At 39.7% G+C, this 22,168-nt stretch overlaps 1 protein-coding gene across 1 annotated transcript in view; it reads left to right on the top strand.

The window, feature by feature from the left end:
* Nucleotides 1-614: 614 nt before the first annotated feature.
* Nucleotides 615-22,168, top strand: part of SP3 (Sp3 transcription factor) — a 55,522-nt gene continuing 33,968 nt past the window's right edge. The window contains exons 1-4 of the mRNA XM_072751969.1: nucleotides 615-848; nucleotides 1,446-1,600; nucleotides 2,151-2,282; nucleotides 9,889-11,248. Coding sequence (XP_072608070.1) covers nucleotides 842-848; nucleotides 1,446-1,600; nucleotides 2,151-2,282; nucleotides 9,889-11,248 — 1,654 coding nt within the window. The 5' untranslated portion in view covers nucleotides 615-841. The remainder of the gene's footprint in view (nucleotides 849-1,445; nucleotides 1,601-2,150; nucleotides 2,283-9,888; nucleotides 11,249-22,168) is intronic.

The raw sequence follows: 22,168 nt of genomic DNA, 5'->3' as shown, positions 1-22,168 counted from the left end.
TCGCCTGCCCCGGGGCCGGGCGGGCGCGCGGCGGCTCGGGCTGGAAGCGCAGGGCGGACGGTGCGGAGGGAGAGTCCTCCTCCAGCCTCCCCTCCTGGAGGGGGTGTCTCCCCCAGGCCAGCTCCCTCCCCCCGGGCTCGCGGGGCGGGTCCGCTCTGCTCCGCTCCGCTCGGAGCCGGGCGGCGGCGGCGGCGGCGGCGGGAGCAGCCCCGGGGCTGAGCGGCGGCCTCCGGGCAGCGCGGGGAAGCGGCGGCTCCGCGGGCGCGGGGCCCTGGGGAGATCGGCGCGGGCGGCCGTCGGCATGGAGGACGCGTCGAGGGGAGCCGCGGCCGCCGGGGCTGGCCTCCCGGCCGGGCCCCGCTCCAGGCACCCGCGAGGCGGAGGCGGCCTGCGTCCCGGGCCTGACCGCGGCGGCCGGCGAGCCAGGCGGGCGCCGCGGGGGAACGGCGGAGCCGCGGCCGCTCTCGGGAACCTGCGCCGCCGCGGCCGCTTATTGTCTCTCCCCTTCCACCCGGGGGCAAACAGGAAGCGCGCCGGCTGGCCGCGCGACGGACGGGCACCCGGGCCAATGAGCGCGGCCGACCGGGAGCGCGGCGGCGAATGGGCGCGGAGAAGAGAGGCGGGACTTCCGGGCGGGCTGTCACCCTCTTCCCCCCTTTTGGGCTGGAGGCTCCACCTTTTGTGTTTCCCGCACAGTCAATCAAAATAGGAAAAAAAAATCCCCGGACCGCTCCGGCCGTGTCCGCCGCCGCTTCCCGCATCCTCTCCCGCCGCCGCCGCCTTCGCTCCTCACCATGTGTAAGGCGGCGGGGAGCCCCGCCTGAGGTGCCCTAAACACACTATGACCGGTACGTAGAGCCGAGAGCAGCCCCTGCCGCCGCCGCCGCCGACCACAGCCAGCCCGCGGCCGCCGCCGGCTCCCGGCCCGTGTGTGCGACGAGTGTCCGTGGGAGGCAGAGCCGCACTGCCCCGCCGCCTCCCTGCCCTCCCGGCCAGCCAGCGTGCCCCCCGCAGCCCCAGCAGCGCCGTGTCCCCGCCGGGCCCCGGGGCGGGCGGCCGGGCCCGCCGGGAGCGCATCCCCCCGCGTGCGGGCGCGGGCGGCGGGCGGGCGCGTGTGAGTGACTGACGGTGCGAGAGGAGCGAGCGCGAGTGAGAGCGAGCGGCGCGGAGGGAAAGGGGAGGAGAGGAGAGGAGAGGGGGCAGGGGCAGCGCGGGGAGGAGGAGGAGGAGGGAAAGAGGAGGAGGAGGAGGGTTACAGGCAGCGGCGGGCGGGGGCAGCCGCGGGAGGGGAGGAGGGAGCCGCCGCCGCCGGGGGGCGGGTGGGGGAGGGGAAGGGGACGCGGCCCGGGCTTTCCGAGTAATTCCGCCGCGGCCCGCGGGCCCCCTCCCTCTCCTCCACCCGCCTTCCTCCCCACCCCCACCCCCCCCCCGCGCTGTGCCTGCAGCTCCCGAAAAGCCCGTGAAACAAGAGGAAATGGCTGCCTTGGACGTGGACAGCGGCGGCGGCGGCGGCAGCGGCGGCGGCCACGGCGAGTATCTGCAGCAGCAGCAGCAGCAGCAGCAGCACGGAAACGGCGCGGCGGCGGCGGCGGCGGCCCAGGTGAGGAGCGGCTGAGCCCCGGCCCGGCTCCCCCCAGCGCCGCTTTCTCCTCCCCTCGCCTCTCCCCTCCCTCCGCGCCTCGCTCTCTCTCTCCTCCCCTCCCCCCGCCCCGGGAGCTGCCCGCCCGAGGCGCCAACGCTCCGACCCCGCCCGCGCTCCCCCGCCCGCCGCCTTTTTGTGAGCGCGCGCGCGCGTGTGTGTGTGTGTGTGTGTGTGCGCGAGTGTGTGTGCGCGAGGGGGAGCGTGTGCGCCCTCCCGGGGGTGGGTTCCGGGCGGAAGGTGGGGGCCCGGCGCGCAGCCCGCAGCCCGCCGCCCGCCTTCCCTCCCGCGGACGGCGGAGCCGGTGTGCGTGCGAGCGGGAGGACGCGAGCCCGAGCCGAGGAGGAGGAGGAGGAGGAGGAGGAGGAGGAGGAGGAGGAGAGCGCGGGCTGGCGCTGGCCCGGGCTCAGCCTGCGAGGACCCAGGCGCACTTCCTGTGCGAGCGGCGGCCCGGCCCTAACCGCCACCCCCTCCCCCTGTCTCCCTCTCTGAACCCGCCCATCGGGGGTAGGACACTCAGCCGTCACCGCTCGCCCTGCTGGCCGCTACCTGCAGCAAGATAGGGCCGCCATCGCCGGGCGACGACGAGGAGGAGGCGGCTGCCGCAGCCGGGGCCCCCGCCGCCGCCGCCGCCGCCGGAGCGGTAAGTCTCGCGCGCGCGGCCCGCCCCCGCCGAGGCCCTGCGCCCGCCATCCCGGGCCCGCCCGGCCTCCCGCCCGGCCTCCCGCCCGCCGGGCCTCCCCGGGCCCGCGCCTTCCGCGGTGCGGCCGGGGCGCCCTCTCGGGCTCCTTGGCGTGCCCGAGCGGACCGGAGGCCGGCCCAGGCTTTCTCTAGATTGTCACTGCGGCGCCTCGATCCGAATTCACTACAAAATGAAGTCAGAGAGGGCGGGGGTGGAGGACTCCAAAATGGATGTTGGAGCAATTCATATCAGTGCCGAAAAACTCCTTCGCTGCACACTACAAAATTTTCAAGCACAGCCCTATCGGCCATAGATAGTATCAACTACAGAAGGCAGTGCCTTTAGTTTCTAGTATTTTTTTGAACCTGGGGCTTTTCCTGCTGGGACTTAACTAGATCTTAAGTGATTTAAGTCGTAAATTGCTAAAAAGACCCCCCCCCCCCAAAAAAAAAACCTCAAAACGGGGAGGGCATTAAGGTTTATTCTTTGGAGATTACCCTTTTGTAATGCAGCAGTGAACACTGTGACTGGTTTTCTGGGGGGCCATTCGAAGTTGTTGGGTTTTAGTTTTTGCAGACGACTTAAATTTGCGGGAATTCTTCATAAGTGGAGTAAGTGAAACATACATTCATTTAGCGACCGTTGAAATTGGTGAAGTTATTACTCAGATGGTACTTTGGTTTTTGAAATTGAATATGAAATACTAGCGTTGGAAACAAAAGTACATGGAAGGAATTGTGTTTACCTGCCTGTTAACGTCTGCTGCCCTTACAGTTGAATTTGGTTGGCAAAGCTGTGTTTTCATTTTTATTACGATTACTGGTCTGGTAAGATGTGGTGGGATTCTGTTTGTAGTGTTTTCAGTTTGTCTGGGGGCAGGAAAGAGGACCTGGTCAGTGTGTTGTAGGAGGGCTTAATACAAATTAACTGGATCCAATTTTTAAGACTTAATTGTGAATTTTATCTGTCTGAATTGTCGTGTTAAATGTGTAGATGTGTTCACTTATTAAAATAATAAAAAGCTCTCTCAGTCATTCTTGGTTTCTTTTGAGGTGGATTATAGAAATTGATTTATGGAGTACTATTTTGATTGGTCACTGTAGACAAAAAAGTCTGATATTTGGCATAGTCTGCAGGAAATTCTTAGTATGTCTAGGCACTAAAAGTGAAGCTACTGTTAAGCTGTATTGTTAAATACTGTATTTGTAACTTTAGTGCTTCAAACTATACTGTAGAGGGATGTGAATGGTTTTAATGTCTTAAAAGTATTTTAGGTTTTGTGCTTTCTTAAGCTGATTAAAATGTAAAAGCATAAAATTATGTTTGTGAGAGGCATTGTTACTTTTAGACAAACTTAGGGATTGATAAGCCTTTTTTATGAATTATCCCTCTAGCCCCACAGTGCCAAAACAAATTGTTTATCTTAAAAAAAAAAAAAAAAAAACAAGAAACCACTGCACAAGTAAAATTACAAAGCAGATTGCTTCTACTTGTCTTTTACAATATTTTCAATTAGAACAAAAAATTTCTTGTAACTGCCATTTACCAAGTTTATATAGCTCACTGATGGGGGAGGGGGAGAGATGAAGGAGGAAGTTATGGGTGAAAAACATGTACATGTACTTGTATGTGTGAATCTCAGCCCTGGGAATAGAACACTGTCTCTGGTGTTCTATTCCTTATCCTACTGGGGTCATACACTTGTACGGAGGTTGTTTCCATGCCTCTTCAACTCCTCCTCTCGGCTACCAAATCTCTACTGACATCACATTTCCCGCCAGATGAACATGAACTAGAATCAGTAGGAGCACTTTTTTCTTTGTATGTTTGGTACACATGCATAAAATTTTTCACTGAGTAGAATTAGTAAGACTGGCTTGAATATGTTTGCCTTAGCAAGTGGGAATACTAGTTTTCCAGTTTAAAAATGAATTTCAGACGTGTACATCTCAGAAAATGGAAGAGAATTTAAGTAATTTTTATGGGCATTTTTTTCTATTTAAAAAAAGTGCTTAGATAATATTACTGTAATCACTCAAAATTACGGGGAATCATGAGAGGTTTGTAGAGAGCTTTTTTGTAGCTGGGATTTTAAAAAAAATTATCTTGCAATAATTTTATATTTATAGAAAAGTTGCAAAGATAGAACTATACCATATACCCTTCACCCAGCTTCCCCTAATGGTCGCATAACCATGGTCCTTTGGTCAAAACTAAGAAACTGACAGTAATACTGTATTTTTAAACTACAGGCTTTATTCTCATTTCACTTTTTTCCCCCCACTAATGCCCATTTTCTGTTCCAGGATCTAATCCCAGGGTACCATATTGCATATAAGTTATCGTTGAGTTTAAAATCAAGTAGAAATATACACATAAAATTCAACTTTATGCTGGTTTAGTTTGGTATTTTAATAGTAGGAGGGCATTGAAAAGCCAGTCAGCTGCACTGAAGATTTAGGTATTTTGAATTTAGAATATGTTATAATATGATGTGGGTTCTTTCTGGATCCTGGCCAAGAATGGTTATCCTCAGTACAGTGCTGAATAGCTCTAATCATAAGCCATTCTCACCTATAATGTCCCACAGCATGGACTCCCAAAGTTGGTTTGATGGCAGGGCTCTTTTTTGTACTGCGTTATTAGAAGTTGTATAGTTAATTTTAGTAATAAATCAGGAAATATAAGATGTAGACCTTTATGCAATATTTGTTTGTCCAATCTATATTGATGTGAATTTCTGGATTATTAATTTGCTTATTTCATTTGTACTTTAAATTGTGATCAGTTAATTGGATAATTGTTTTTATTTACTTGAAATTGGTTTCAGTTCTTCAGTGTTCCTTGAAGATTTTAAGAAACTTGAGTATTTGCTTGAGAGTAGTTCTTAGTTTGTTTCCACCTTAGCTTCACACTTATTTTTGTTTCCAGTAACACTCTGCTCTTGCCTGATTCTGGCTTTCAAAAAGCTATTTGTGGGAACTAAGAAGTTAATAATCCTTTCCAAATGCTATGCAATAAGTAGTATGAATTTTTCTTCTTTTCCTTTACACAGGTATTATCTGAGAAGATAGCCTCTTCCCCCCCCCCCCCCCAGTCAACTGCCCCTCCCCCCCCCTACATTTTTATGCCTGGTTGCACTGGAGAATGCCCTTGTAATGAATTGCTATAGCAACGTCCCAGGGCTACTCCTGGTTTTGGTCCTTTTTACCATGTGATTATATGTTTATGTACAGAGGGAGACTTAAGGGTACCTTTAGTTACAACTTTTAACGATAATGCCATCTTTCATATCAGATGGTTTTTTGTTGTCTATTAAGAATATTAGAGTTACTGAGACAGACACTGGTAGATTTTCCTGGAGGGTTATCTTAAACCTAACCCAAATCTAGTTCTTGCTTGGGTTTATGTGTTTTTATATCTCTCTTATTTTGTTTCTGTAGTGTTTCCAATAGCCTACCAGCAAACATTTTTACAACTCTTCTTTGGTCTGAGATGATTTTCTAATTCATCTCTCCTAGTGGTATGCTGCTAATGAAATTTCTCTTACAAATGAATGGGCTTTGTAAAGGTTTTGTATTTTGGAAATTTGGGGGCCTTATTGTAGAATTATGGAGATAAGTAGGTTTAAAATTGGTATAGAGTTTTCCATAGAAGACTCAATATCTTAAGGCCAGTTTTATTGATTAGTTCTATCATTTTCTTTGTAATGATTCTAAAGTAAATAATTTTAACTGTTCATTTAATAAGTATGGATCTTTATGTCAGGAATTATACTAAGCGTTCTAATCATCCTCTGTCCTCATAATCTTTACTAATCATAATGGTACCTTAGGATTGTATAGTCCTTTTTTTTTTTTTAGATTTTATTTCTTCATGAGAGAGACATACACACACACACAGAGGCAGACACATAAGTAGAGGGAGAAGCAGGCTCCATGTGGGGAGCCTGATGTGGGACTCAATCCCAGGACCCAGGATCACGACCTGAGCCAAAGGCAGGTGCTAAACCCCTGAGCCACCCAGGTGCCTTTGTATAGTGCTTTATAATTTGTAAAGCGTAATACTTTCTTTTGGTTCTTATGACCCTGTAAGGTAATAATTTTCACATTTTTAACATAAGAAAATTGCATTCTGCTCTAAATCACACACAATTCCAGGGTTCTAGCTGGGACTGAAAGTCCGTTCTGAGTTTTCTTTTCTAGTGCAATATCCTCCCCTCCCCCCCCAGCGTGTAATGGTAGCTTAAAAATCATGAAAGTCTGATAGCTTTCTGACTCAGTGTTTTCTCTCCAATTCCATTGAAAATTTAATACTTAGTAAATTTTTTAAACCTGTAAGTTTATTTCATTAAAAAGATCCTTTTTGCTTCCTGTCTTTTTTGCTTAAATTATTTGTTGCTGTTTTTCTGCCCTCTGGGTTTGTGCTTCAAAAGTATTTCTTGTATATGCATTTTACCTTAGGTTTATTAAAAAAAAAAAAAAAGTTCAAATACATCATACTGTCTTAGGTGTGGGGATTTCCCTTCCATTAATGGCCTACATTGTTAGGAAAAGTGGTACCATAGTTTATTTTTATTTAACTTCTGTAGATGGGGTCCTTGGGTAGTACTTACTCAGATTTGTCATTTGAGTAGCTGTATTTATTTTCAAGAATTTCTTTACTAAAAAGCTGTTCACTGATGGTTGAATATCTTGTAAAGAAATACTTCAGATAAAAAAAAAAAAAGAAATACTTCAGATACCATAAATTTAACTTTTCTTTAAGAATGAAAAGCAAGAGAATGCCAGTATTAGAAAATAACCTGTACCTGAGATACTTTATTCTTTGGTATAAGTTGAATGCTGTGAATCGAGTGCTAGTCAGGAAAAAATTCATTAGCCAGTTCTCCAGAGGTAAATACCAACCTTATTAGGAAAATAAAGATTGGGTTTTAGACATTATACTTTAGTGTAGATTTCAGTATAAAGTATAGATGTAAATATTTTTAGATTATTTAAAATGCCAAGAGACTGAAATGAAACATGAGTCTTTGCTCAGATATTGGGTAAGATAACTTAGGCTTGTAATTCTTATACCAGATAAAAGTTGAAGAATGACATGCAGCTTTAATGACTGGTCTTCATTTTAGTAATTTAAATTTGGTAAGTTTAAATGTTAGTATTTGAAAGATGATGATTTTAGTGCGAGCCTACACGTTTGTACGGAGTCCCACAGTTTATCTGTCTTTAGTCTCTTCCGCCTTTCTTTCAGTCTCCTTCACTGGGCCATAGTTTATCTTTATAAAACACAGACCTGATTGCACCACTCACTTGCTTAAAAACCTTTTATAGCTTTCATTTACTATCTGTAGGATAAAGTCCAAACTCCTTAGCAGGATCTACAAAGCCATTAACTACAGTCCTTGATAAAAATGTCTAGTCTTGTTCCCCATTACTTTTCTCTATGAATATGAGCCTTTTCTGGATCGTCTATTGAACTCCAAACTACACATTCTTTAGTTTCTTTTTGTCTGTGACCATTGGTTTTATACCTTTATTAGTGCCTCGATCTCTATTTCCTAGATGGTTATGGCAAAATAAATTTTATTCTAAGATTACTTTAAAATACCTGTGTGAAAAAAATTTTTTTTTTCTCTTTTCAATCTTCTACGTTCCCAAAAAGCATTCTCTTCACATAGTAGTAGCATGTATGTGTATGTCTGCTTGGATAAATTGAGAACCATTTGAAACAGAGATTGTGTATTTCATGAGCTTACTTATATGCTTATTTCAACTTGGCAAATATGCGCAAATGTCTTGAATCATTAAACTGTGGTTCATCCATTGAAATTAATGGTTTTCAACTATTCATCTGCATGAAAATTAGGTAGTCAGTTTAACTCTTAAAATCTTTTGGTTCTCTAATATTTGTATTAAATTTTGTGGAGTGGCTCATATTGAGAGAACAGTGTATGTCTTAACCTTTTTATATGGTCATACACTTTCTTTGAGAATATGATGAGACCCTAGGTTATTCCTCTTCCCCCCTCCAATTGCACTTTCTCAGAAAGTTGCTGTGTTAATTTAGAGGATTCACACAGATCCCTTGAAGTCCAGGTGTGGGTCCTAGGTTGAGAATGCTGGGCTAGATATGCTTATGTTTTAATTGTCTAGTGATACACAGTGTCACAGAAAATTATATATTGATCTAGAAGGAAGTGGCATAGGAATGGCTTTATTTTGAGGATGAGTAATTCATATAGGGTCTCATTCCCCATACCTTTACTCTTGGTCTTAGTGAGAGACAAGCTTGGTATAGAATTAAAGGCCAGGCTTCTGGGGTTAGTTAGACTTGGCCTGGTTTTAAATCCTGTCTTGACCATTTGAAACCTGTGTGATTTTGTTTCTCAGTTTTTTCATTTGTGAAATGAGGATAGTGATAACACCTACCCTATAGGATTGTTGTAAGGAGTAGATGGTACAATCTTACGAATCACTATCATAGTTCTTGGCATTAAAAGGATGGTTCCAATGTGTGCAGTACTTTATTCCCCTAAAAAATTTTACTCTTTAACATTGATGTGTAAGACTTTATTGTCTTCTGCTTTCCTGTGTTGGTGTTTTTCCAGTGTTGCCTAATCCATAAAATACGAGGATGATAACTGAGAATTTGGTCATGTCACAGAATGCACATTGTATATGTCTATCATTTTACTGAAAAGCTAGAGAAGTAGGTAAAACCATAGTCTGTATCCACCAGCTTTTAGGTTCTAGAAAAACCTTTCAGATGGAATGACTTTACCGTGTGGCCACAGGACAATAATAATTCTTTGTTAAAAAATTTTAAGGTCTCAAAAATAAATAAAAAATTTTAAGATCTTTTTTTTTTTTTTTTTTTTTTTTTTTTGAGTTCATGGGAAGAGTAAAGAATTTGATGGCCTGCTAGTGAAATAGCCCTACTCAAAGGTTTGCCCTGGAGGATGATAATACATGCCATAAATGAGTGGCTTTAATAGTTTGACTTAAGGTTTATAGCAATAATACACAAATCTTAACTTTTCTAACTTAGATGACTTGATAATATTGTATTAGTTATGTTTCTTTATTGTACACTAATATAATGTACATAATTTAGTGATGTATATATTTTAGTAGGTTATATGTTTCTTGAACTCTTCAGTGTTTGAGGTAATGTTTGGTTTGAGCTGTCCCTAATCTTTTCTAGCCACTGTACTTTCATTGATTTAATTGTATGGATTAGGGATCGATCATAGCTGAGGAATTAGAAGACCAGTTTGTAAAACATAGAATACTCTGAAATCTTTTTTCTGCTCAGATAGCATGGGTTATCTTTGCAGTAACTAACAAAATTGAAAATAATGATTTTTGTAGTTTATATAGCACTGTTTCAGTATTTGAAGTCTACTGTTATTAAGAGAACTTAATGTTATTAAAAGAACTTTTAATTTCAGATAGTAAGATTTCTATCAGTTTTTAGATTTTTTTTTTTTTTTTTTTTGAGGACTGGTTTAAGTATGCCACAAATATATATCACATAACAACATTTTTTTGTTTTCTTTATCCAGACAGGTGATTTGGCTTCTGCACAGTTAGGAGGAGCACCAAACCGATGGGAGGTTTTGTCAGCCACACCTACAACTATAAAAGATGAAGCTGGTAATCTAGTACAGATTCCAAGTGCTGCTACTTCGAGTGGGCAGTATGTCCTTCCCCTTCAGAATTTGCAGAATCAGCAAATATTTTCAGTTGCACCAGGATCAGATTCATCAAATGGTACAGTGTCCAATGTTCAATATCAAGTAATACCACAGATTCAGTCAACAGATGGTCAGCAGGTTCAGCTCGGTTTCACAGGCTCTTCAGATAATGGGGGTATAAATCAAGAAAGTGGCCAAATTCAGATCATTCCTGGCTCTAATCAAACCTTGCTTGCCTCTGGAACACCTCCTGCTAATATCCAGAATCTCATACCACAGACTGGTCAAGTCCAGGTTCAGGGAGTTGCAATTGGTGGTTCATCTTTTCCTGGCCAAACCCAAGTAGTTGCTAATGTGCCTCTTGGTCTGCCAGGAAATATTACCTTTGTACCAATCAATAGTGTCGATCTAGATTCTTTGGGACTCTCGGGCAGTTCTCAGACAATGACTGCAGGCATTAATGCCGATGGACATTTGATAAACACAGGACAAGCTATGGATAGTTCAGACAATTCAGAAAGGACTGGTGAGCGGGTTTCTCCTGATATTAATGAAACTAATACTGATACAGATTTATTTGTGCCAACATCTTCTTCATCACAGTTGCCTGTTACTATAGATAGTACAGGCATATTACAACAGAACACAAATAGCTTGACTACTTCTAGTGGGCAAGTCCATTCTTCAGATCTTCAGGGAAATTATATCCAGTCGCCTGTTTCTGAAGAGACACAGGCTCAGAATATTCAGGTTTCTACAGCACAGCCTGTTGTACAACATCTACAACTTCCAGAGTCTCAGCAGCCAACCAGTCAAGCCCAAATTGTGCAAGGTATTACACCACAGACAATCCATGGTGTGCAAGCCAGTGGTCAAAATATATCACAACAGGCTTTGCAAAATCTTCAGTTGCAGCTGAATCCTGGAACCTTTTTAATTCAGGCACAGACAGTGACCCCTTCTGGACAGATAACTTGGCAAACATTTCAAGTACAAGGGGTCCAGAACTTGCAGAATTTGCAAATACAGAATACTGCTGCCCAACAAATAACTTTGACGCCTGTTCAGACACTCACGCTTGGTCAAGTTGCAGCAGGCGGAGCCTTGACTTCAACTCCAGTTAGTCTAAGCACTGGTCAGTTGCCAAATCTACAGACAGTAACAGTAAACTCTATAGATTCTACTGGTATACAGCTACACCCAGGAGAGAATGCTGACAGTCCTGCAGGTGAGTCTTAAGTCATGTCATGCCATAGATAAGTAAAGTGATTTTGTTAACAAATAGGGATGTTTTTTGCTTTAAGGTGTTTTCAGTATCTGGCTATCTTTAAAGGTGAGGATACATTTCCCTATGTTTGAATGAAAAGTAGACATTAGAGTGTCTTCCAGATTGTTCTTCATTGAAAATTTTGAAGTCAAGGATTCATTTCTCCTTGATGCCATAAATTATGTTTGTAGTTTTTTCTTAATTTTGTATCTGTTTTCACATCTGATTGATATTGTCTAGCAGTACAAAATTTTTGTCAGGTAAGGTGTCTTGTTGTGCTTCTTACGATGGGAGTTAAATATTTTTGCATTATATTTGTTGGGGAGTCAGAATGGCACGGTAAAAACATGGCACTGGGAGCCAAGACTGTTTATGTTGTTTCACCCACTAGCTAGCTGTGTGATTATGGCCAGGTTACCTTTTCTCTTGCAAACTCAGTTTTCTCATTATGTAAAATGGGGTTATTGAACTAGTTAACTATATCTAGGGTACCCTCCAGACTTAAAATTCTTTGATTCTGTGATAGTTTATTCTTCCAAGTGTGTAGTGAGCATTAAATTTAACTCTGCTAGATGTGTTGTTACTGATAGTATGGATAGAAATTTCAGAAGTCTACTCTTTGAATGTTGGGAGAAACTAAAAAAGTTTTAAAAGAGATGGTGTCATCATTACCTTGATGTTCATTTAGATAACATGTTATTGAATGTTTTGTTGTGCACTAAATCCTTAGTTTTACATTCCTCCTTTTTATTTGTGTTCATGTGGTGACTGTACTACTGTTATAACCTTCCACTGAATCAGATTCCAAACTCTTAACATTAGCACAGTTGAATTTAATTTATTGAAATAATTCCTTCACCATAGAGATTATCCCTTTTTTTTAGAGAAATTTGTCATCTGTACTTAGAAAAATAGAATTGTTCTAAAGCCTCAGATCTGTACTTGGCAAACCTTTAATTGCATTTGAGCCTTTTGAAGCCACGGCGTAGAGCACCCATCATCAAAGCATGGTCTGTGGACCCTTGGGGGATCCCTGAGACCCTCTCAGAGGTCCTTGATGTTAAGCTACTTTTCTTAATCCTAAAGTTATTCATTGTGTTGACATTTTCACTGGTGGTGGCTAAAAATGCCTTGTGTCTTAGCAAAAATGAAATGTGGTACCAAGCTGTACAACTAGTTGTTGTATTCTTCATGACTGTGTACTTGCAGTTAAAGAAAAATGGCATTTTCACTAAAGAATGACCTTGATGAACCAGTCAAAATAGTTATTTTTACTAAATCTCGACGCTTGAGTGCTGCATGTCCTTTTTTAAAAAATAGCTTTACTGAAATACAATTTGCATACCATAAGATTCACTCTTTAAAGTATATAATTCAGTGGTTTTTTTTTTTTATATAGTCACGGACTTGTACAGCTATCACCACTATCTAATTTTAGAATGTTTTCATCACCCCACAAAAAAAACCCTGCCCATCAGCAGTCGCTCCTCATTTCCTCCCCTTAGCCCCTGGCAACCACTAATCTCCTTTCTGTCTCTGGGTTTGCTTGTTCTGGATTTGCTTGTTACTTCATATCATTGGAATAATACATTCTGTGGGGTCTTTTTTTTGTCTAGTATAATATTTTCAAGGTTGATCTGTATTATAGTCTGTCAGTATTTTATTTCTTTTTTTGTGGCTGAATAATATGGATAGACCACATTTTATTCATTTACATGTTAAGGGACTGTGTTTCTACTTTTTGGCTATCGTGAATAATGCTGTGTGATCATTTGTGGACAGTTCTTGTGTGAACATGTCTTTTTTTCTTTGTGGTATATACTAAGGAGTGGAATTGCTGGGTTGTATGGTAACTGTGTTTCATGTTTTGAGGGACTGCCGAACTTTTTTTCTAAAGAGACTGCACCATTGAGTGTTCGAATTTCTCTACATCCCTACCAACACTTGTAATTGTCTTTTTTTTTTAATTAATTAATTAATTAATTAATTAATTTATGATAGTCACAGAGAGAGAGAGAGAGAGAGGCAGAGACACAGGCAGAGGGAGAAGCAGGCTCCATGCACCGGGAGCCCGATGTGGGACTCGATCCCGGGTCTCCAGGATCACGCCCTGGGCCAAAGGCAGGCGCCAAACCCCTGCGCCACCCAGGGATCTCCTGTCTTTTTGATTATAGTTATTCTAATGGGTGTGAAGTGTAATCTCATTGTATTTTTGATTTACTGTTCTTGCTGCTTGTCTTTGTAATATTCATCATGACAAAATGGGAAATATGCTTTAATAAAAGCATTTCTGCTGCATACCATAATCAGATGATTGTCCTAAAAAATTTTTTTTTGGATTGTGCAGTTGTAGGAGTTGCAAGGTGAACTATATGCTATTTTCATGAAAGACTCTTATTACTTGAACAACTGACAAACTATAGTTATTGAGAGATTCATGTACTTAAGTGCAAATATTTTCTAAAAAAAAAAAAAAAAAATTGAATCTATCACTTAAAGGAAAAAAGCCTGACAGTATTTGCTACCAATGATAAAATTTGGGTTTTCCAGTGAAAATTAAAATTTTGGGAAACTACTACTATGCACTTGATAGCTTTTAATGATTAAATAGTTTTCTGATGAGAGGATAGTGATACTAATAAATAGGATTTTGGGGGATACTGTATTATAAAGAAATGTGTCAACATTTAGAAGATCTGTATGATAACTCAGTGAACCAGTATTATCAAATATCAGTTCATATAACAAAATCATGTAGGGGTAAAAAGATCCATCCAGAGTTCAAGATAGACCAATAACAGGTGTGTGGAAAATTTATCAATGTGGTTTCAGATTTTACACTGCAACTGACCCTTTTAGAAACTGCCACTTGTCACGGTTGGAGTGGTATCAAAAAATACCCATATTTGGCTGAAGGCAATCAAATTAATCCTTCATTTCCAGGAATATAGCTCTGTAAGACTAGATATACATCCTATGCTTCATCCCAAACCACATGCTGCCAACAATGCAGAAACAAAATAAGAGACTCTACTTGTTTTCTTTTAACCTAGACATTTTTAAAGAGATTGGCAAAAATGTAAAACATTATCTCTCTTCTCATTAAGTTTTTGTTTATATTTTTGGAAAATAATATTTTTCATAAAATGTTAATTTGTGTTAGCATGCGATGGATTTATTATTTTTAAAGAAAACAGAAAATTACGGTTTCTCTAATTTTTAATATGGCAAATGGTAAAATATATAATCTACATGAACAAAAGCTTTTGGAGACCCCCTCAGTAGTACTTAAGAGTTTAGAAGGAGTTCTGAGACCAAAAAGGTTGAGAATGCTGATAGAATGACAGACTTCTTTTTTTTTTTTTTTTTTTAATTTTTATTTATTTATGATAGTCACACAGAGAGAGAGAGAGAGAGAGAGGCAGAGACATAGGCAGAGGGAGAAGCAGGCTCCATGCACCGGGAGCCTGATGTGGGATTCGATCCCAGGTCTCCAGGATCGCGCCCTGGGCCAAAGGCAAGCGCCAAACCACTGCGCCACCCAGGGATCCCAGAATGACAGACTTCTGAAGATACAGATAATATTTTTAGAAACCAGTTTTTAAAGCTTGAACAAAATTAAGGTTGTGGAGAGAGCTATACGTGTTAAAAAAAAATCCTTAGGAGATTTATTTATGATTTGGTAGATTTATGAATTAGATTGTTACAAAGCACCAAATACTTCAGTACAGTGATTTATTTCTAAAATACTATCAAAAATAGCAACATTGTATGAATTAGATACAAAATAGACTTTTTATTTTTTAAAAATTTTACTTTACAAATTTAACTTTGTTTTGTTTTTAGAGAGAGAGGGAGTGGCGCACAGGGAGAGGGAGAATCTTAAGCAGGCTCTGCAAGTCGGGTCTCGATCTCATGACCCTGAGATTATGACCTGCATCGAATTTAAGAGTCCAGCACTTAACCCACTGTGCCATCCAGGTGCCCCTAAAGTGGACTTTTAAAAAATGTTTATTGAATGGTGGCAAGAAAGGGTAAAATAAAGAAGCACTCCAGAAGGCCCTTAAGTATGAATTTTGTCCCAATTTTAAAGGATTAAGGAGAAAATTTGAGAAAATAGAAGTTAATGAGAATGAGAATAGAATGAGAATAAATGCTGCCTTAGTACACAATAGCATATTTAGCAATGAAATCCAGGAAATTTTAATTTGGGGAATATTTGGTAATAGGAAAACTGCCCCTTGGGTGTACTGTCTTTTGAATTGGCAAGAAGCAAGATAAATTACTCTAGGATGTGTTTTACCAGGAAATAAGAATAATTTTTTTTTGTCTGTGTTAGAGCATTGTATGCCCACAGGAAATGCTTAAAACTTTTACTACATCATTGGTTTGAATTTTTGTGTTTGATAAGTATGGAAACGATGCAACAATTGTCATAATAAATGAGAAGACACAGATTTTTTACTGGGACACTGGCGTTTCTTTGACTTTTTGTTTTTCTTAAGCTCCCCTTTAACAAAAATGACCTCTGCTTTGGCCTGTTTAAGGCAGTGAGTCTGAGTCTGGACCTCTCCTGGTGATGGGTATGGTTAGTGCCTCTTATCCCTCAGAAACCAGACCCCCATTTTCCTTGGAAGCCCATTCACTGCTTATAATTTTGTTTCTTTTTTAGTGAGAAATGTATGCTGTTTTGGAGAACTACTGATTTTGAAGTTTTACTTTGTCTACCATTGCTTTGTATTTGAAAATGGGTGGGAAGAGACAAAGTATGGATTTATGTTATCTTCCCAAAGATTTTCTAGTCAGAAAATTTCCCCAAAGTTCAAACCAAGACTTAGTCTCTCAAATTTTAATCTTCTTCCAGATTTTGTCTTTTTAGAAGTACAAATTTATTCTTTAAGACTGGGTTTATTATTTATTTATTAATGAATGAATGAATGGGCATATTTAGGGCACCTGGGTGGCTCACGGGTTGAGCATCTGCCTTTGGCTCTGGCGGTGACCCGGGGGTCCTGGGATCGAGTCCCACATTGGGCTCCCCGCAGGGGGCCTGCTTCTCCTTCTGCCTATGTCTCTGCCTCTCTCTGTCTCTCTCACCATCAGTAAATAAAATCTTAAAAAAAAAAAAAAAAGACTTGGTATATTTAAAATTTGGTCAGGTGTTTGAGGTAGGAAGAAAGGCTTATGGAAATCATTACTTCTTTAGGGCAGAAAACCTCGTTTGGAATTTCCCATTACCTTTGGAAAACTACATAGTTGTAGACTAATTGGTAGCTGTGCTTTTTAAAATTAAAAGAATGGAAGCATTACAAAAAGCTGGATTTTTAAAACCTTTATAGTTCAAGTATTTAAGGACAAAAAGGAGAGAGATGTGTCAGCTACTGTTTAGGTGTTTTTAGATATATCATCTAATGTAATTCTCTCTTGGAATAATCCTGTTACTATTCTAACGTTTGGGTAGGGAAGGAAACTGGCCCAAGGCTTTTGCAACAGCCTTTGGGGTTTTGGGGTTTTGTTTTTTGGTTGTTGTTTTTCTGTACCATGCTGATTTGGAGTTCTATTTAATTTACATGAGTATGGTTTTTTTTTTTTTTTCTTCATTTTTTTAGAGAAAGATACTGGCCTTAGGTATTTTTTTCATGGTAAGTGGAGGGAATGTATTCTGGAACATTTTTATTGGAGATTCTAACAAAATAAAGGTAATGGTTTTTGGTTTTGTCTAAGGAATCACATGTTAGAACTGGCTGATTATAGGAATGTACATATATTGCTAAAAGGCCAAACCTGCTGCTTGAAGAGTAGAGTGTATGGTGGAAATACAGTCTTTTTAGAGCTAAAGAAAGAATGGGAGAAAAGGAATGATGGTGATCTGTGATGATTTAAAGTAATGTTTTAGCCTTCTTACACAAAGAGAGGACCAACCTAGCTATTGTTGGATGTAGACCTTAAAGTTTTATTATTAAACATAATTTGAGGACCTTTTATTTAGGTATAAATAGGTAATTTAGGTATTGTACAGTATACCGTACTTTGTTCTAATTCTAAACTCTTCATTTGGGAATCCGTACACTGTATATGTATGCCATGGTCTTTCACTAAATTTTGGAAACTCCTAAATTTTTATTTCAGAGTTTGGGAAAATCATTTATATTCTGATTTCTCCAACCATAGTTTTTTGTTCATTCCATTCTAGTGTTACCATAATTATGTACTTTATTAAAGTTTGCTTTATCTGCTTATAAAATAATACATGTTTGGTATGGAGAATAAAAATCTGGAAATTTTAATGTGGAAAGTGGAAATCTCTAGTCACATATGCTTTTTTTTTAAGTTTTTTTTTTTAAAGGTTTTATTTATTTATTCATGAGAGACACACACAGAGAGAGAGAGGTAGAGACACAGGCAGAGAGAGAAGCAGGCTCCACACAGGGAGCCTGATGTGGGACTTGATCCCGGGTCTCCAGGATCATGCCCTGGGGCAAAGGCAGGCGCCAAACCGCCGAGCCACCCAGGGATCCCTCATATATGCTTTTTAATATAATTCTATTGTCTATTTATTTCTTTACCTGCTTAATTTTAAGTTAGATATATTTTTTAATAGGAGGAACATACCTGCTGAGTACTTAGGTCAGGAATTATATCTTATTTAATTATTTATTAAAAAGGTAAAAGTAACCCCACATGAGGAAGAGCCAAGGATCAGATTCACTGCTTAAAATGAAGCTGAAGTAGGGCTCCTTTTTTGTTAAAGGGGAGCTTAAAAAAACAAGAGTGATGTTGCTCTCTGCTACTCCAAGGTATGGCTTAAATGAAGCTGTACACTTACAGAAACGAGAAGAGGACACAAGAAAATAGGACAGGAACACAGTCTGTGATCAGCATCTGAACCGATCTAAACCACTGAACTGTTAGCTCAGTGTCTGGGTTTGTGGGATCTCCAGTATTTTCTTTAAAGCCATTGCAAGACCTGGGTCTGTGCTGAGGCCAGAGAGACTTAGTGGAAGTACTTGCAGAAATTCCAGACATGGAGATGTGATACAGAGAGAAAAATTTTACTCAGGATAAGCCTGAAAACCAAAATTCCAAAATACATGATAAATGCAGAATCTATGACAGATAGCTAATAAAATCAACAATTTCGAAATGAATTTATGTCATATTAAAGAAAGAACAATCTATTGAAGAGTTTAATTTAAAATTAGTATGTTTTTGTAATTATCAATGAGATAAATGTAGCACTTTCAGAAAAGAAGTTGTGAAACAAGGGTAGATATGTAAAAGAAACAATCAGAAATCCTAGAAATGAGAAACATTTCATTGCTTCTAAAACACACCTTGTTGAACATTTGAATATTTCTGAAGTTGGAGTACATCTTATGATCCATGGCATGTCAGTGTTTAACTGACAATATGCTCTTTCTTTTTTACTGGTAGTGGTGTGTCTTGTCAACATTGTCTTTAGATGAAATAGAGAAATTTGTGGAGGGGTTGGGAGTCAGAGGAAATAGGACAACTTTTAGGCTAGACCTACAAAAAGAGTAAGTCAATACACTAAGGAATTTCCCCAAAATACAGCATAGAGATAATGAGCAGTCAAGAGACTTGAAAAGATTGAGAGCCACCAATCTAGGAATTTTATAGAGAATGAAGTGAATGGCAGGAGAAGTAGTATTTGTTGAGATAATGGTTGAGAATTTTCTTGTGTTTAGAAATACAGTCTACAGATGAAAACTTTACTTCAAATATTAAGATTTTTAGTCTTAATTAAAGATTAAATCTTTTTATTTTTTAAATCAAAATAAGACAAAAATAAGTCACCCCTGACTTATACTAAAATTATGGAGAAAGGTAAATTTAGCAGGAAGGAAAGATTATTTACAAGGAAATCACAGACCTACAAATTTGTCATCAGCCACACAGATCGCAAAAGTTGGCGTTAGTATTATCTTTACAGTACCAACAGAAAATAACCAGCAGCCAAGAATTCTATATGCAGTTAAACTTCTACTGGAGATAGGATGTAATGAAGACATTTTAAATATTCAGGGCCTGAGACTTTACTATTCAAAGACCCTTATTAAACTAACTACTGAAGGATTAAGTGGAAATACAGTTTCAGAGGAACTACGTGGGAAATGAGGAAATAATAGTGATCACAGAAGTGGCTAAAAAATTAACAGCTTAACTGACAATAAAGTACTTGTAACATTAAAAGTTATAGGAAATTTTTAAAGTACGTAAAAGTTCATTATACTATGTATAATGAACCTTAATGTAATCACCTTCCAGCTTCAACATTTATCAGTATTCTTTCCTGCTTGTTTCCTCGATTTCTGCCACTTAAAATTTTATTCTTGCTGGAATATTTTATTTATTTAATTTTTAGAGTGTGTGTGCTTGCAGGGAGAGGGTCAGAGGGGGAGGGAGAGGGAAAGGGAGAGGATCTCAAGCAGAGTCCTTGCTGAGTATGGCACCTGCTATGGGATTGGAGCCCATGGCCCTGAGATCACTGACAGCCACACAGGTGTCCCCATTTTGGGGTATTTTATTTTATTTTATTTATTTTTATTATTATTTTTTATTTTGGAGTATTTTAAGTAAAATTTCAGAATTGTATAATTTTGCCCAAAAATACTGATGGAGTGCTCAATGTGTGGTCTGGGAGTTCCTGGTACCCTTTTAATGGGGGTCTGTGAGATCAAAGCTATTTTTATCATAATAGGTGTTATTTGCCTTTTTTATTCTTACTTCACATGCAGTATACAATGGAGTTTCACGATGTGTGGCAACAAAACAGATTGAATGCAGAAGCTGATGGGAAGATCTAGTTGTTTCCCAATAAGCTAGATATTAAAGAGATTTGTGAAAACTTCATACTGGTTTTACTAACTTTTTTGAAAATCTATTTTCCATCAAAGTGTTATTTGTTAACATTTAATGAGTTTATTTTAAAATTAATACATGCAGCTTTAAAATTTTCCCCATTTTGATTCCTAATACGGCAATATGGATATATATATTTATATATTTACTGAAATAAATGAAGGGCCTTTGAGGTCCTCAAATTTTTAAACAAGCTTTCCTGTTTTTTATAGAAAACATAATTTACATGCAGTAAAATTCATCCTTTTTAATGCATAATTCTGCACATGTTGATAACTCACGCACTTATGTAGTCGCCATCATACTCATGGTATAGTGTCATTTCATCGCTCCTACCAGTTTCCATGTGTCACTTCATAGCCATTCCTCTCTCCCTGTCCTATGTATAACTCACACAAAAGTTCCTTGACATCTTCCTCAGTAATTTTTAAGTTAAAGTGATAACTGCTCTAATGAATAAGGATTTTTAAAAATATAAGCACAGTACCATTATTTACTATATTCTAAATTTCTAGTAATTTTGTAATATTACCTAGCATCTTCACAATGTTTAGTTTTCCCCAATTGATTAAAAAGAGTCTTTTTAATAGTTGAAGGGGATTAAGAGGTAACAGACTTCCAGTTATAAAATAAGTAAGCCACAGATATGAAAGTACAGCATAGGGAGTATATAAAAAGTAATATTGTAATAACATATGGTGTGAGATCCATTTATTGTGATGAGCATTGAATAATGTGTAGAATTGTCAAATCAATATTCTGTACACCTGAAACTACTGTAAGAATGTTTTTCAGTTATACTCAGTAATAAATTAAAAAAACCTTTAAAGGCCTCTTTAGAATTTGTTCATTAGGATTCAAACACGGACAGTATAGTTTGTTGGTTGATGTGCCTCCAACTCTCTGCCTCTCAACTAATGGTTTTAGCAGCTTTTCATTGTCATTTGTATTCATTACTTCATTAAGGTTTGTAAAATAATGATTTTTCTAATTTTCTGAATCCTTTTGTGTTACAGCTTTTTATTCTTCCATAAAAAACTTTACCTTATTAGCTATTTGGTTACTCACAAGTACAGTTTGTACAAGAAAGGCAGGATAAATTATTAAATGTATTCCTTTTATTTATGTTTTTGGAAAGAGTTGGTGTCCTAACTTCTATCAGAGATTCTCTCTCTCTCTCTCTCTCTTTTTTTTTTTTTTTTGAATATCATTATGAACTCATATTTTATCATTTGTGTTTTAATACATAGCTGTTATTTTTGGTAGTTACTGTTTATATTGAAAAAGAAATGGAATGCTAATCATGAAAACAAAGGAATTGAGGTATGGGTAAAGGTCCTTTCATTTTTAGGATCATCTTTATAGAGAATAGGGTTTTTTTGTTTTTAAAGATTTTATTTATATTTGAGACAGAGACAGGGGGACAGCGAGAGAGAGCACAAGTGTGGAGAGGGAGAAACAGACTCCCCACTGAGCAAGGAGCCCAACATGGGGCTTGATCCCAGGACCCAATCATGACCCGCGTCAAAGGTAGATGCTTAACTGACTGAGCCACCCAGGTGCCCCTATAGAGAATAGTTTTACATTTTTTTGCAGAAATTTAAATTTTGCAAGTTTGTAAAGTTTGTAAGTTACTATTAAGAGAATAAAAATGCAATTTTTAACTTATAAATTGGGACCAGAGGTAGGAAATTGTCAATCCAATAGAAAATTATCAGTCCAAAAGAAAATAAAAAAGGAGAAGAAATGTAGCAAAGAAAAAGAGTCCTAGATACAGAAATTCAGGACAGCTCTGAAAAGGAAACAGGCTAAAACATACTACTAATACCACAGCTAGTAAAGTTAGTAAATTATTTGCTAGTATTCTGCTATATATAATCTTCTAGTCTTTATATATATATTATATACTATAAAATGTTTTGATAAAGTTGGAGTTCTATACATAACAGCCTTGTAACTTTTTTTTTTAAACAATGTATTGTGTGTGTTTTCCCACAG

This window comes from Vulpes vulpes, chromosome 3 (genome assembly GCF_048418805.1).
Source record: "Vulpes vulpes isolate BD-2025 chromosome 3, VulVul3, whole genome shotgun sequence".
In the NCBI taxonomy this organism is placed as follows: Eukaryota; Metazoa; Chordata; class Mammalia; order Carnivora; family Canidae; genus Vulpes; species Vulpes vulpes.
This window is presented reverse-complemented; position numbering and strand designations above follow the sequence as displayed.